The sequence below is a fragment of the Alligator sinensis genome, unplaced genomic scaffold (genome assembly GCF_000455745.1).
Source record: "Alligator sinensis unplaced genomic scaffold, ASM45574v1 scaffold210_2, whole genome shotgun sequence".
Classification (NCBI taxonomy): Eukaryota; Metazoa; Chordata; order Crocodylia; family Alligatoridae; genus Alligator; species Alligator sinensis.
The window spans coordinates 1810911-1823846 of NW_005841946.1; the positions used below are offsets into that span (position 1 = coordinate 1810911).

At 42.9% G+C, this 12936-nt stretch overlaps 1 protein-coding gene across 2 annotated transcripts in view; it reads left to right on the top strand.

The window, feature by feature from the left end:
* Positions 1–12936, top strand: part of CLPX (caseinolytic mitochondrial matrix peptidase chaperone subunit) — a 40732-nt gene that overhangs the window by 22323 nt on the left and 5473 nt on the right. For both annotated transcript variants that reach the window (XM_006020074.3, XM_006020075.3), the window contains 6 exons: positions 1441–1482; positions 4803–4979; positions 7251–7415; positions 7670–7758; positions 10019–10183; positions 10957–11256. In XM_006020074.3, coding sequence (XP_006020136.1) covers positions 1441–1482; positions 4803–4979; positions 7251–7415; positions 7670–7758; positions 10019–10183; positions 10957–11256 — 938 coding nt within the window. The remainder of the gene's footprint in view (positions 1–1440; positions 1483–4802; positions 4980–7250; positions 7416–7669; positions 7759–10018; positions 10184–10956; positions 11257–12936) is intronic.

The following is a 12936-nucleotide window of genomic DNA, read 5'->3' on the forward strand; positions in this document are numbered from 1 at the left end:
CCCCCCCAACTGATTGCTGAGCGGGGGGGGGCAGTATTCTGGGTTCACCACCAAGCACATGGGGAGGGGGGGCATGGCGCGGCGCGCTCCTGTGGGATGCTCCATCTGCCCCAGCATTGCAGTATTCACAAGCTGTGCCTGGTACCTTGAGGTACATAGAAAAAACATTTAAAGCTGTGTCTGTGGCCTAATCTCTGATTTTTCCGAATCAGCATCGAATCTTCGGATTAGGATTCGGCCGTATTGAATCGGGGACAGTGATGTTAATTAACAAATCGAATCCCCGATTTGGGCCAAATCTGGATCGAATATGGCCCATTTCGCACACCCCTACTATGCATGTGGCACACAGGGCACTGTTAGCTAGTCAAGTTATCCCGGTTGAGAACCACTGAGTTATCTTCATGTGCTGCAAATCCTTCACTGTATGTACATTTTTTTGCTATTTATTTGGATAAGCTGTACATTTTTATAGCATTAATTTGTATTAGATAACTTGTTTTAAATAGCATCTCTGTCGGCACGCTTTTTTCAGGTGCAAAAATTTATTTTATAAACATAAGCCACCTATAAACTTTTTCTTGCTAATCTACTTTACTACTTAATTAGTCTACTTAAACTATTTTCTGTGCACTATAACCTGGTGAATAATTAACTGTACCTTTGCTCCCACATCAGCAGTATCTGTTCAGTCATTTTAATATTAAATATCCAGCAAGCTTAAATGAGATTACTTGTTGGTAGTACTTTGGCTGCACAATATTTATGCAGTCATATCAGTTTACTTTATTTTTAGAAGTGGGATTGCTCTACTGTAGTTGGTTTATAAGGAGTGTCAATTTGACTTAAAATCTTGAGTGTTATGCTGAGTATAAAGAAATACTGCTTTTAATAACAACTTTCATTTTTTGCATTCATCTCAAAGCTATTTCTAATTTTTAATTGAAGAAATCACAAGCAGTAGTAGTTGCACTGGATGGTGCTGTGGTGGTCTCTCAGAGAGGCTATTGTATAGGACACTCGACAGAAGTAGAATAAAGACAAAGAGCATACAACAAATTACAACATTTGTGCAAATACAACAAGTATAATTGATAATCCTTTGAAATAACCCTCTAAAATTACTTCACCTATGCTAAACTAAATATTACAGTTCTTTATTTTAAGTCAAGTTTATGGTGTGGATTTGTTGCTATAAGTATCTTATTTCAAGATTTTGGGGGATCGTAATACAGTAACTTAAGATCATTATTGTATTGAATACCTGCAGTCTGCCATCATTTTATATGGGGGCGAGTATTAGAATGTAATAAAAGCTAGAATTCACATGGGGATTTCTTGCTAGAAATATATTTGTTACACCATGATGAAGTGTATTCAGAAGAGGGCAAGAGGTGGAGCATTTATAATCTTTATATTACTATTTTCATCCTCTCTTAGAATTAGAAATAAGAAGACGGGAGGATGAGTACAGATTTACAAGTAAGTGAACTCTCCTCATGTCCTCCTCTGCAATATTTACCCTTTGAAATTAACATTAAAACATGGTTTTTGTGATGATTTGATTGAAATTACTGGCCAGATTCTGCTCGATTTACTCCCAAAAGCAGTTCATTGACTGCTTTAACAATGTTTGTGACTGAGGTAACCACGGTTTCTAATCCTAGGTGGACGGCAGGTAAAGTTTACCCACCGCTTGCTAAAGATACCTTACATAAGCATTTATGTTTTGGTTTTTTTTAATGATAAAACAAGTGAAAGATGAGAGTTATTTACTCAAAAGTGAGGTATTTGAACTCTATGAATTTCTGATACCATCTATGTGAGGCTAAGGGAAATGTAAATCATTACCTTGTAGATAATGCCTCGTGTCAACTTTTGTCAACATTAACCAGGCAAGGTTTAATATGTAGGTTTGCTGTGTTGTATTTGTACTCTGACAGTCAGAACAGCTTTGTCCGTCTTACTGACACTTGTACACGTTTGCATAGTTCTCAAGAGGCTTTTCCCCCTAACCTGCAGTGCGCTGTAAAGCTGGCTTCTTTAGTTTCATATGCTACCCGTGACTAGTAGTGCTTCTGCAGACCAGTTCATTAAATTCATTCACACCTGTTCAATTCCATCATCTTAAATTTCAAAATTCTGCACTGCAATTAGAGTTAATTTAAAATTATGTTGATGGGTGAGTGTGAATAAAATCCAGCCCTACATTACTAAGGAATAAAGAAATGTGTTAAAAAACATTAAAACAAACAAATAAACAAAACCCCCCTTAGTTTACCATTAAATGTACCTAGGTTTCAGAACTGTTGTTATGGGATAGTTTTGTATAGTCACTTTTCACAGCATAACTGGATTTTGGACATATTGGTGGTTGGCCAATTTACATTTGCCTTTATACCTTACTTATTGTCCTACCTATGTGCTTTTATTTTCCTTTTTTCATACAAAGCAGGGTACTTTATGTATATGCGAGAACTGGACGTTTCTAATGAGCTTTCTTTAAATTTAGAATGTTTTAGATGTTTTAGTTTTAGTCCCTACAGCGTTGCTGTTTGTGTTTGGAAATCTCTTCAAACTTTTAAAAATGTGTGCACGGATACATAAGTAAATGCAAATCCTCTTTTGCAATGTGTATACCAGCTACATTTGTTTGAATCCGTATGTATTTTCTTAGATAGAATTACAGGTTTGAAGAACAAAACTATAAAACTGGGTGGGCAAAATACAGCCCACTGGCGGGATCCAGCCCGCCAATTGACTGTATCCAGCCCACGGCTGCCTCCGCAGCACTCCCCACAGGCCTGAGTCCTCTCTGGGGCAGCCTGCACCACATTCTGGCCTGTACCCACCAAAGACACTGCCCTGGCCAGTGTGCACAGCTTTCTGGTGGGGATGCTCCTGCTGCTGCTGCTACAGCCACCCAGGTACTGCTCGGCTCCCACCACCTCCAGTGGCTCCTTCTCCTTCTGCCCCTGCTGTGCCACGCCTGCCAGGCAAGGGGGAAGCTGCAGCTGGGCAGGTCTTGGGCAGTCAAGGGGGTGGAAGGCAGTTGGAGTGGCACAGCAGGGGCAGGGGGAGGACAAGTCTCTAGAGGTGGAGGGAAACTGAGCAGCACCCAGACAGCAGTGGAAGCAGCCCCATCAGGAAGCTGTGCATGCTGGCCGGGCCAGGGCAGTTTGTTGGTCAGTATGGACAGGAGTGTGGCGTGGATTCCTCAGCGGGGAGCAGGCATGGCTTGGCTCCATGCAGAGCACCATGGGCCGGATGGGAGCAGAAGTGGGGGTGGACTGCACCTCCTTGCCCTGCCTCACTCTGCTGCATGTGTGCCTCCCTCCCCCTACCCTGGTTGGCTCCCTGGACCTAATGCATGGGCAGCCCCCTACACACACACACCCATCCTCCCACAACACCCGCATCCACACACCCACCTGCACGTGCACACCCTCCCCCCACAAAATATGTAAGAATAAAACTTTATTTTGAACTATTATGCAATTGCATCTATATACACTATTCAAAAAAACATAAATCAGGACCACAATTATTATTTTAAATAAAAATAGTGCAGGGGTTGGCAAAATATGGCCCGTGGGCCAGATCTGACTCACGGAGGGACTTGGCAGTCCGCAGCGAGCCCTTGGTCTCGTTTGGCCCCTGGTGCATCCTGCCACCCCCAGATGCACAGTGGGGCTGGGGTGGCTGTGTCCAGACTTCATTTCTCAGCAGTTCTAGCAGTGGTGTCTCTATCTAGCTGCTGCTGCCACTGGTCCTAACTCCATGGAGACCAGCCAGGATCTGTGTGCCAGGCTGAGTACACAGCCCAGGCCCCGGCCTGTCCCACGCAGGTGGTTGGGTTCCCTGCAGTGGCCTCCCTGCCCATGATGAGCGACGGTGGCGGCTGGGCAGAAGCTGCTGCTCCGTGCGAGAAAGAAGTGGGGCCTGGTGGCAGGTGCAGCCACCTTCCCCTCACTGCTGCTGGGCCCTTGCTGCTGCCACTGCCTAGAGACCACACTGGGCCTCTCTTCCCTGCTGCCACCTCCAGGCTGCCCCAGGCCCTCGCACCCAGCAGGGCAGTGGCAGTGGGAAGGAGAGCCTCAGCGCAACTCCCAGGTGGCAGCAGTGAGAAGGGCCTGGCAGTGGCAAAGGGGGAGGTGGGTGCACCTGCCCCTGGGGCCCGTTTTTTTTTCCCACTCAGAGCAGAAGCTTCTGCCTGGCTGTTACCACTCACTGTGGCTGCGGTGGGTGGGTCTGGAGCGGGCGCTGCAGGGACCCTGACCCCCTAAGTTGGGTGGTCCGAGGCCAGGACTGTGCGCTGGTGGCAGCAGGGAGGGGGAGCCCTGGTGCAGGCTCTGGGTGGCCACAGCAAGAAGGCCCCCGCAGCAGGAAGGGGGAGGCAGCTGTGCTCACTGCTGGGCCCTGCTTTTTTCCCTGCACCAAGCAGTAACTTCTGCCCAGCCGCCCAAATAATTGCCCACCCCTAGTATAGTAGATGTTTGATTTTTAATATGACTTGTTTTATCTGTGACTGGTTAAAATGATATCTTCTGAAAGATTTTGTGTGTGACCCTCAACAGCTCACCAAAACTCGTTAAGTGGCTTGCCCGCCAAAAAGGTTGCCCACCCCTGCTCTAAAAGATTACAAGAAACCTCAGTTCAGCCAAAATAGTTGCCCACCTCTGCTCTAAAAGATTACAAGAAACCTCAGTTAAAAAACTTAATTACATGTGCAACAGCTGTGCCAGATACCCTGTCAGTTCACATTAAACCTGGTTCCCCAACAACACTCCTGTTCATTTCAGAACTGCTGCAGATTGCTGGGATCAGTCCACATGGTAATGCTTTAGGAGCATCAATGCAACAGCAAGTGAATCAGCAGATGCCTCAGGAGAAACGTGGAGGCGAAGTACTAGATTCACCCCATGATGACATAAAGCTTGAAAAAAGTAATATTTTGCTGCTTGGACCAACTGGGTCAGGTGTGTAATGGAACGCTTGTATAGATTTCAAGTCCTCTATGGTACATGTTGATATTTGCTGATGTATAGGATTGACGTAGATAATATATTTGAGGATATTTTTGTTACCACTTGTAAATAAAAGCATGGCATGTGACTAAAAGGAGAGAAATGCAAGTAATTTATTTAAACTGAGAAAGTTGAAGGGAAGAACTGTTCCAAAAGAAATCTTGCCAATCCTGCCATTTGACCAGCAGGTCTCAACCACAGTTTTCAGTTACATGCACCTCCTTTCTCCAAAGCATGAGATTTCCTAAGAAATTGAGAGGCCTAAGGTGTGTAGAACAAGTATGAGTAAGAAGCATCCCATTTGATCATTCCTAAAGACAAAAATCATGAAGCATTTTAGCCTCTAGTCGCCCAATTGTGTGTGTGTGTGTTTGTGTGTGAGGGGGTGCCTTAGCTAATTTTGTTGCTTTGGCATCTTGATTGCTCTATGATAGCCAATGCAGATTCCTAGTAGTATTCTACAACTAGGACATAAGCATGTTAAAGCAATGTGTTGAGGTGTTCCAACCATCTGAAAATCTCATTGCAGGTTTCCATTAACTAAAATAACATTTGGTAGCACTTTAGTATCTGCGTTTTTGATAAGATGTGGTGGATTGCTATGAAATAATATCTATTGGCAGAATGAGTTACTGTTCTTTAAAGACAAATGTATATGTATGGAGTTTTCCCCGTTTCCTCCTCCTCCCCATATGCACACAGCTCATAGGATTAACATAGAGAGTAAGGCTGGAACTGATCTCAAGAAGTCATCTAGTTCCAGCCCTCTGTCCGAGGCAGGCTCATCCCAATATAAACCATCATATACAATTCCAGTTTTGTGCTTGAAGGCTAATCCCCAACCCCCATCAAAATGCTGAAAAGGCTTGGGTTTGTCTACATGGAACTTCCTTGTCTTGTCATAGACTGGAAACCTACATGTAGGTAAATTAACAGATGAAGGCCCCCTCTGTTATGAAGCTCCTTTTGCAGAGGGCAATAATGTAACTGGGTTTCACTGAAAATTAAGACTTATCTATTGGCCACTTCTTTGAGGCTTCTACCATTCTACATTGTATCTTTAAGGAGCTTCAAAAATAACTTGACAAACATTTCTGTAGAACAAACACCACAGAATAGGGCTGCCTTCAGTTAATTCATTTATGGGGGAGAAGTCTGGAAACTTTTCATTTAACATGGGGTTTTGAGAGTGACCTCCTTGTCACCAGACTGTATTCACATGGGCATCACTGAATAGCCAGATTAGACCGTTACGTAATGTATTTTGATATGCCACAAACATAACATTTCTTGAAACAGGGAACTCATGTTAATTTAGCATAGTTCTTTTGAGCAGCTGTGGCTGAATATTAGGAAAGATGGAAGGAAGTAAAAATGGAAGGCACGTAATAAGCAACAAATTTGCTGTTTTAGCCTGAGTCACAGTAAAGGTGAACTGAAACAATTCGCTGTAAGTTGAAGCTTACCTAAAACAAACTGAAATTAGTTTTACATTAGTGTAATACAGTTAGTATAGCACACACAACTAGATTATATTACAGCTCTCTCCTTTCCAACTGCCAGATTTTAAGTCCTTTGAACCTAGGTAGTTTTCTGCAAAATTTTAAAATGCATTCCCTACAATAAATTATTTCGTGCAACAAAGAACCTTGACTGTAATCATCAAGCTACAAGGTAGAAAGTATCCCTGTAATGTGTCCTTGTAGTATGCATCTGCAAATCGTACTTTCAGATATTAACAAATGAGTGCCAATATCTTATTTAAAACTCTAGAACGCTTGGTTCAGTGAGGATATCTTTTATTAGACCAACTAAGAAATTCTGCGATTTCTTAGTTGGTCTAATAAAAGGTGTCATCTCTGAACCATGAGTTGTAGAGTTTTGCATTTCTTTTTGTCTCAGATTAGCACAGCTACCAAATATATCGCTGGAATATTGTATTTAATCTTTGTCACGTTGCACATAGATTGTGGCTTATATATTAATTATAGAGCATGTTTTAGAGAGATATTCAGTTAGCTGGGGACCAAAGTTGATAGCACATGCTATTTTAGAACAGACTTATCTAAAAGTGTTATTGATGGAATTATTAACATTAATTGTCTAATAAAAAATGATGTTTCTGGAAGGAGAATACTTGTGGTTTTGTATATTGCCGCAGGATTTTTACGAATATTACAAAACAAGTTGTGTAAATATGTGTGTGTGTGGGTTTTCTCCTAGGCAAAACCCTGCTGGCTCAGACCTTAGCTAAATGCCTTGATGTACCTTTCGCTATCTGTGATTGTACCACCTTGACTCAAGCTGGCTACGTTGGTGAAGACATTGAGTCCGTCATTGCAAAGCTACTGCAAGATGCCAACTATAATGTAGAAAAAGCCCAGCAAGGTAAACTTGAGCCACGTGTCTTCAGAAGCTCTGAGTAAACAGTTTGAAACTTAGCAAACCTTTCAAAAGTTTATGAACAGATGTAACAGGCTATTTGTTTCATATCATCTAGCAAGTTGCTGAAGTAATGTTCAGCAATCTGTTACGTTGCTTTAGCAACCTGTTCTCTTTAAGACTGCATTCTTCTGAGTGCATAGGTTATATTTCTCTCTCCCAGAGAGAGCCTTCCTTAATTGCATTTTCTATAACTGTAGGAATTGTTTTTCTGGATGAAGTAGATAAGATTGGCAGTGTGCCAGGCATTCATCAGTTACGGGATGTAGGAGGAGAAGGCGTTCAGCAAGTAAGTACTTCATCCTTGTGGAACACTTGGCCCATCAAGTCCCAGATTGTGTCTGAGTTTATAGATGCATATTTCATTAGCTTCTTCACTTTTAAACCCAGAGCACTTCAGCTACTATTCCACCACCCTTCTCTACCCTTTCTTTTCCCCCTAAAAAAGACCTGGATGAAATATGCAAGAGGCAAGATGTTTTTGAGGGTGGTCTCTTTTGTCAGACCCACTGCACAGTTAGAATAGATTTAGACAAACTTTTGGATATCAGCACCCTTTCTCTGGTCTCAGATGAAATAATTTTGTCAGAAGGCATTCTTATTTGCTTTCAGGCGAAAGGTTAGATAAACTGGACAACAGTAGCTAATTTTTTTCACTTTATTTAAAACCCTAAAGTCACTAAAAGTTCATGGACAAGTGAAAAATATTTAGAAATGTCGTGAATCAGAGCAGCCGCCGGCAGCTTGTCTGACTCACACACCGGAGTGTTTAGATTTAGAGCTCGGCAGGCGGGTAATTGATGGATGGAGTGGAATTAACCAGGCACAGACACGTGTAGGTTACAGGAGTTTGTTTACTTAGGTCGCCTAGATAGCGATGGACGACGCAGGCGAGCCTTTATTCCGTTACAGCTTCGGTTACAGAGTCGAGTACACGCACGCAGTCAGGTTACAACGGGATAATGACGGACGTGGCGCCGGAACAAATGGTCGAGCTTGCAAGACTTTCTACGTCAATATTTTACGCTGACGGGGTGATTGATTGGGAATTGATCAATTTCCCAATTCTCTGGTGACAAGCACAGGTGTTTCCTGTGAGATCCCCAGAGCTCTCCGACTTGGGCGGAAACCGTTAAACTATTTATAGGCAGAGGTGTTTGACATAGACATCCAATGACGGGCCGTTATGTGGAATCTTTAATTTTTGGCAGGTGGCAGCTCTTTGTCTCCTCAAGTTACAAGGTAGTGGGTTAGGCTTCTCTACCTGTTACATGTGTGCTACGTGTGAGGAGCTTATGCTTATTTTTGGACCAATTATATATAGTTTCCCCTAGCATTTTATTTCAGCTGACCAATTATCTGCAGTTCTCCGGCCGCATTTTGTTTCAAGGAATTTTTGGCAGGGATGTCTTTTAACCCTTAATCGTCAAAATGAGGATGATTTGAATGGTATCTCTTGCTCAGTGGCATGGGCACAAGTTAATTGGGTTGTGACAAGAAATACCTCTGCTTATGTGGGAGATAGCATGTGAGAGGGTGAAAGACCTAGATTGTGTTTCTGCTTCTCTCAGCATTTGGCCTTGGGTAAATTACTTGCAACTTATTAATTCCACTGAAATAATGAAGACCAAGTCACAAGAAAACGAATGTCAGGATTCCATTATATACTTTAGCCCAGGGGCCAGATGGTCTTTAAACAGAATATTTGTTTTGGAGGTTCCTGTTCCACATTTGATGTAGGATAAAAAAAAATGACTGCAGTGAAATTACTCTGTCTTTCTGCCTCGAGCGGGGGGGCTGGACCCGATGACGTGAGGTCCCTTCCAGCCCCTTCAAATCTATGAATCTTATGAAATGTTATGTAGACCTGAAAAGAACCATACTGGCCTAATTCTCTTATTTGCATGTGCTCAAACCTTACTTTAATCAGTGTATGGCCACAAAAAAATTGATTTTGTTTCTTGAAAGAAGATTCTACTGTTGAATATGGAAAATTTAGTTTCTAAACTCCCTTCTTCTGTAGAAATGCAAAGTAATTATAGTAATCCTTAATATCTTTATAGGATGTATGTTTTGCTGCTTTGGAATACAGTATTGATCCAGGCAAGCATCTTGCTTAGCCCTCTGGCACTTGATATTATTTGCATTGTGAGCCATATCCAGCTTGCCCCAATTGTGTACTCAGTCACTGAATCCAGTGCGAGTAAGATGAGTGGAATTTGGTACACATTCTAGTTGAAGGTCACATTTAGATTATAAACTTACTTTGCCAGCGAGTAGTATCCTCATCCATGCTGTTCTATTCCATACGTGTTAAAATACACACTAGAAGCAGCATAGGTGTCATGGTGCAGTGTTGCAGATAGTTAACAGCTTAACTTCTGGCAGTGTTAATTAGCCCTTACCACCACTCAGACATAGCTGGGTGGCTTCCAGGTTGGGAGGTGGTGCTAAGATGACAGCGTGGCAGCTTTGTGCATGCTGTTGCCCATCGCGTAAGTGTGCAGATTCGTTATTTAATTCCTTGTATTGACTGTGTTCCTTCCTAGGGCTTGTTAAAGTTACTAGAAGGTACAATCGTAAATGTTCCAGAAAAGAATTCTCGTAAGCTGCGTGGTGAAACGGTGCAGGTTGATACAACGAACGTCCTCTTTGTAGCTTCTGGTGCTTTTAACGGTCTGGACAGAATTATCAGCAGGAGAAAAAATGAAAAGGTGAGGATGCATGGTTTTAAAATCGTTCTTTTTGGTACCTCTTGGTAGCAGCTTTTAGGACTGGCATAGGGCAAATTGTATCTGCAGATTCCATTTTCTCTGTGCCTCAAACTGAATTCTGATATGAAGAGAGCTAAGTTTGAGGGGAAAAAAATCTGCATTATTTGTTAAAAGTGGCATACCTGTGTGAAACTCAGTTCTGCATGTGATGGTAGGGCTTCTCTCTTAATTGTATGAGGAAATCCATTGAAAAAAGTGTGAAACTGAGAACAAACATTGAAAAACTAGGGAAAACTTTTTCTGTTTTACATGAGTGCCAACAGCTTCACTTGTAATATCTGTTGGCCAAACAGACCGTGGCCATTATTTGTAATGTTTAGGTGAGCAGAAAACAATACTTGTTCAATTTCAACTTTGATATCAGTAATTGGGCACGTATAAGCTTCCTCTTTCTGGATGACATAATCAGCCTACCTAGGGCTTCTGGTAGGAGGAAGTTGAGTTGCTTTTGTTTTCAGTAGGGGAGATATCTAATGATAAGTTTGGAACTACTGCATGTTTGGAAAGCTGTAGGCTTTTTTTGTGTAGCTAGCGTTTTTGACTGGGGGTTCATATAAGACTTGGCTTAACTTTGTATTAACTTAGCTTCAAGAACGTATGGAGGTTGCAAGTTGATTATTTCAGCATATGGTGTTGCAGATGATGCATCTTTTGCATGTGTAGCAAATCTGAGCTATCTAACAAGCCACAAATGTGTGATGTCTGTTTTGCAGTATCTTGGTTTTGGGACACCCTCTAATTTGGGGAAGGGCAGAAGGGCTGCAGCAGCAGCTGACCTTGCTAACATAAGTGGGGAGACAGACACACAACAAGACATTGAAGAAAAGGATCGCCTGTTGCGCCATGTTGAAGCTCGAGATCTCATTGAATTTGGCATGATTCCAGAGTTTGTGGGACGTTTGCCCGTGGTGGTTCCTTTGCACAGCCTAGATGAAAAAACACTCGTGCGGATTCTTACTGAGCCACGAAATGCGGTGGTTCCTCAGTACCAGGCATTATTCAGCATGGATAAGGTGTGGTTTTTGTCTTATTCTTTGACCTCCCTTTAGTATTTGTCTATACTAATGTCTGCTCTGTGGCTAAAGAAAATAGCCATCCCTTTGCTCAAAGGTAAGTAATTGGAGTTGTGTAAATGCATACTTGCTGGAGGATGTCCTTGTTTGTTGAGACTGAATGATCGCAAGTCGATTCAGCTTGACAGAAGATTCTGTAATCTTGCTGTGAACTGCTTGCTGAATCCTCTGTTCTAATGTCAGGTTCGGTGAGTTTTGAGCAGTTTTTATTTTTATCTCATGGCAAAGCAACATACAACTGCATAAAGGAAGCTGGAGGCTGTCACCAGTTGTTTTCATGCCAGGAAATGCAGACTTCCAGATAAGGAGTTGAGCAAGACCTTATTGCATGAATTGTATTTTCCTTAAATATACTGATCAGATGACATAAAGAATGTGTAAATACATACTTTTTTCCCCCCCTGTCTTCTGACCTCTGTATTATAATTTGCCAATTGTGTTTCCTAATTTCTCGTAAGAGAGATAATGGAAATTCAGCAGCAAATGCCCATGTGGACTGGTTTGACCAAACATACAGCAAACCTGTTGACATTATTCTGCTAGTTAGGTGTGCAATTTGTTCTGTTTTGATTCAAGTTAGCTTTGAAACCTTGAGTCCAGTAATCTAAAGGTATAAGACCGGGGGGGGGTGGGGGGGGGGGGGGGTTATTCCTATCTTCCATGTTTCCATGAATCCTAGTTTTCCTCCTTGAAATGTTATCAAGTGATATGTTTTTTGGTGCGGGGGTTGGCTAGAAATTGCAAAAAGAAGGAAGGTATGTTAACATTTAGTTCATTTTCACCAATGTTTATATTTGTCCTTAAAAACTCTACTGCAGAGGTGATCAATTATTTTGGGTGGAGGGCTGCTTAAACAAGCTTTGGTGAACTGTCAAGGGCTGCATGGGTAGTGCGCGCCTCCCCTTTGACAATTGCCCCACTGCCTGGTCACCATATTGGGACTAGAAGTCCCATGGCCTAGCCCCTGACCTTTGGTACCAGAAGTCCCTCCCCCCCGGAAATGCTCATCTGGGGGGGTTGCCATCTTAGAACCAGGAAAAAAACAAATCATACACTAAAAGTCAAACACGTACTAGAACATATTTTAATTTTATTACAAAATCATTTATCATGATTTGTTTGTGTAGTGTATATAGAAGGCATTGCATAATTACTCAAAAATAATCTCACTTTTATATTGTGTGGCAGGGAGTGTGTGTATGATGGGGTGGGAGGTTTGTGGGGGGGGCATAGGGTGTTTTGGGGTGTGTGTGTATATGTGGGGATGGAGGTTTGTGGGGTATGAGGGAGGGTGGGGGGTGTGGGGAACCCCCACATGGCATGCAGCCCTCAATGCCAGCATCAGGCAGGGAGGCTTAGGGAGCTCATGCCTGGCACAGGCTCTAGTGGGGAGGAGCACAGCCTGTCTGTCCACCTCTATCATGGAGGCTCTGTGCTGCATGCCTGCAGCTCCCGCACTGGGGGAAGCAGTGCTCTGCTGGACTCTGCAGTGAAGCAGGGAACTGGGGCTCCCTCCACTCCCAGCAGAGTCACAGCAGGAGGCAGGGAAGGCAGCCGGCTGCAGTGTGGGTTTTCCCCTGTTGTGAGTGTGGGAGCTGCAGGTGCACAGCCTCTGCCATG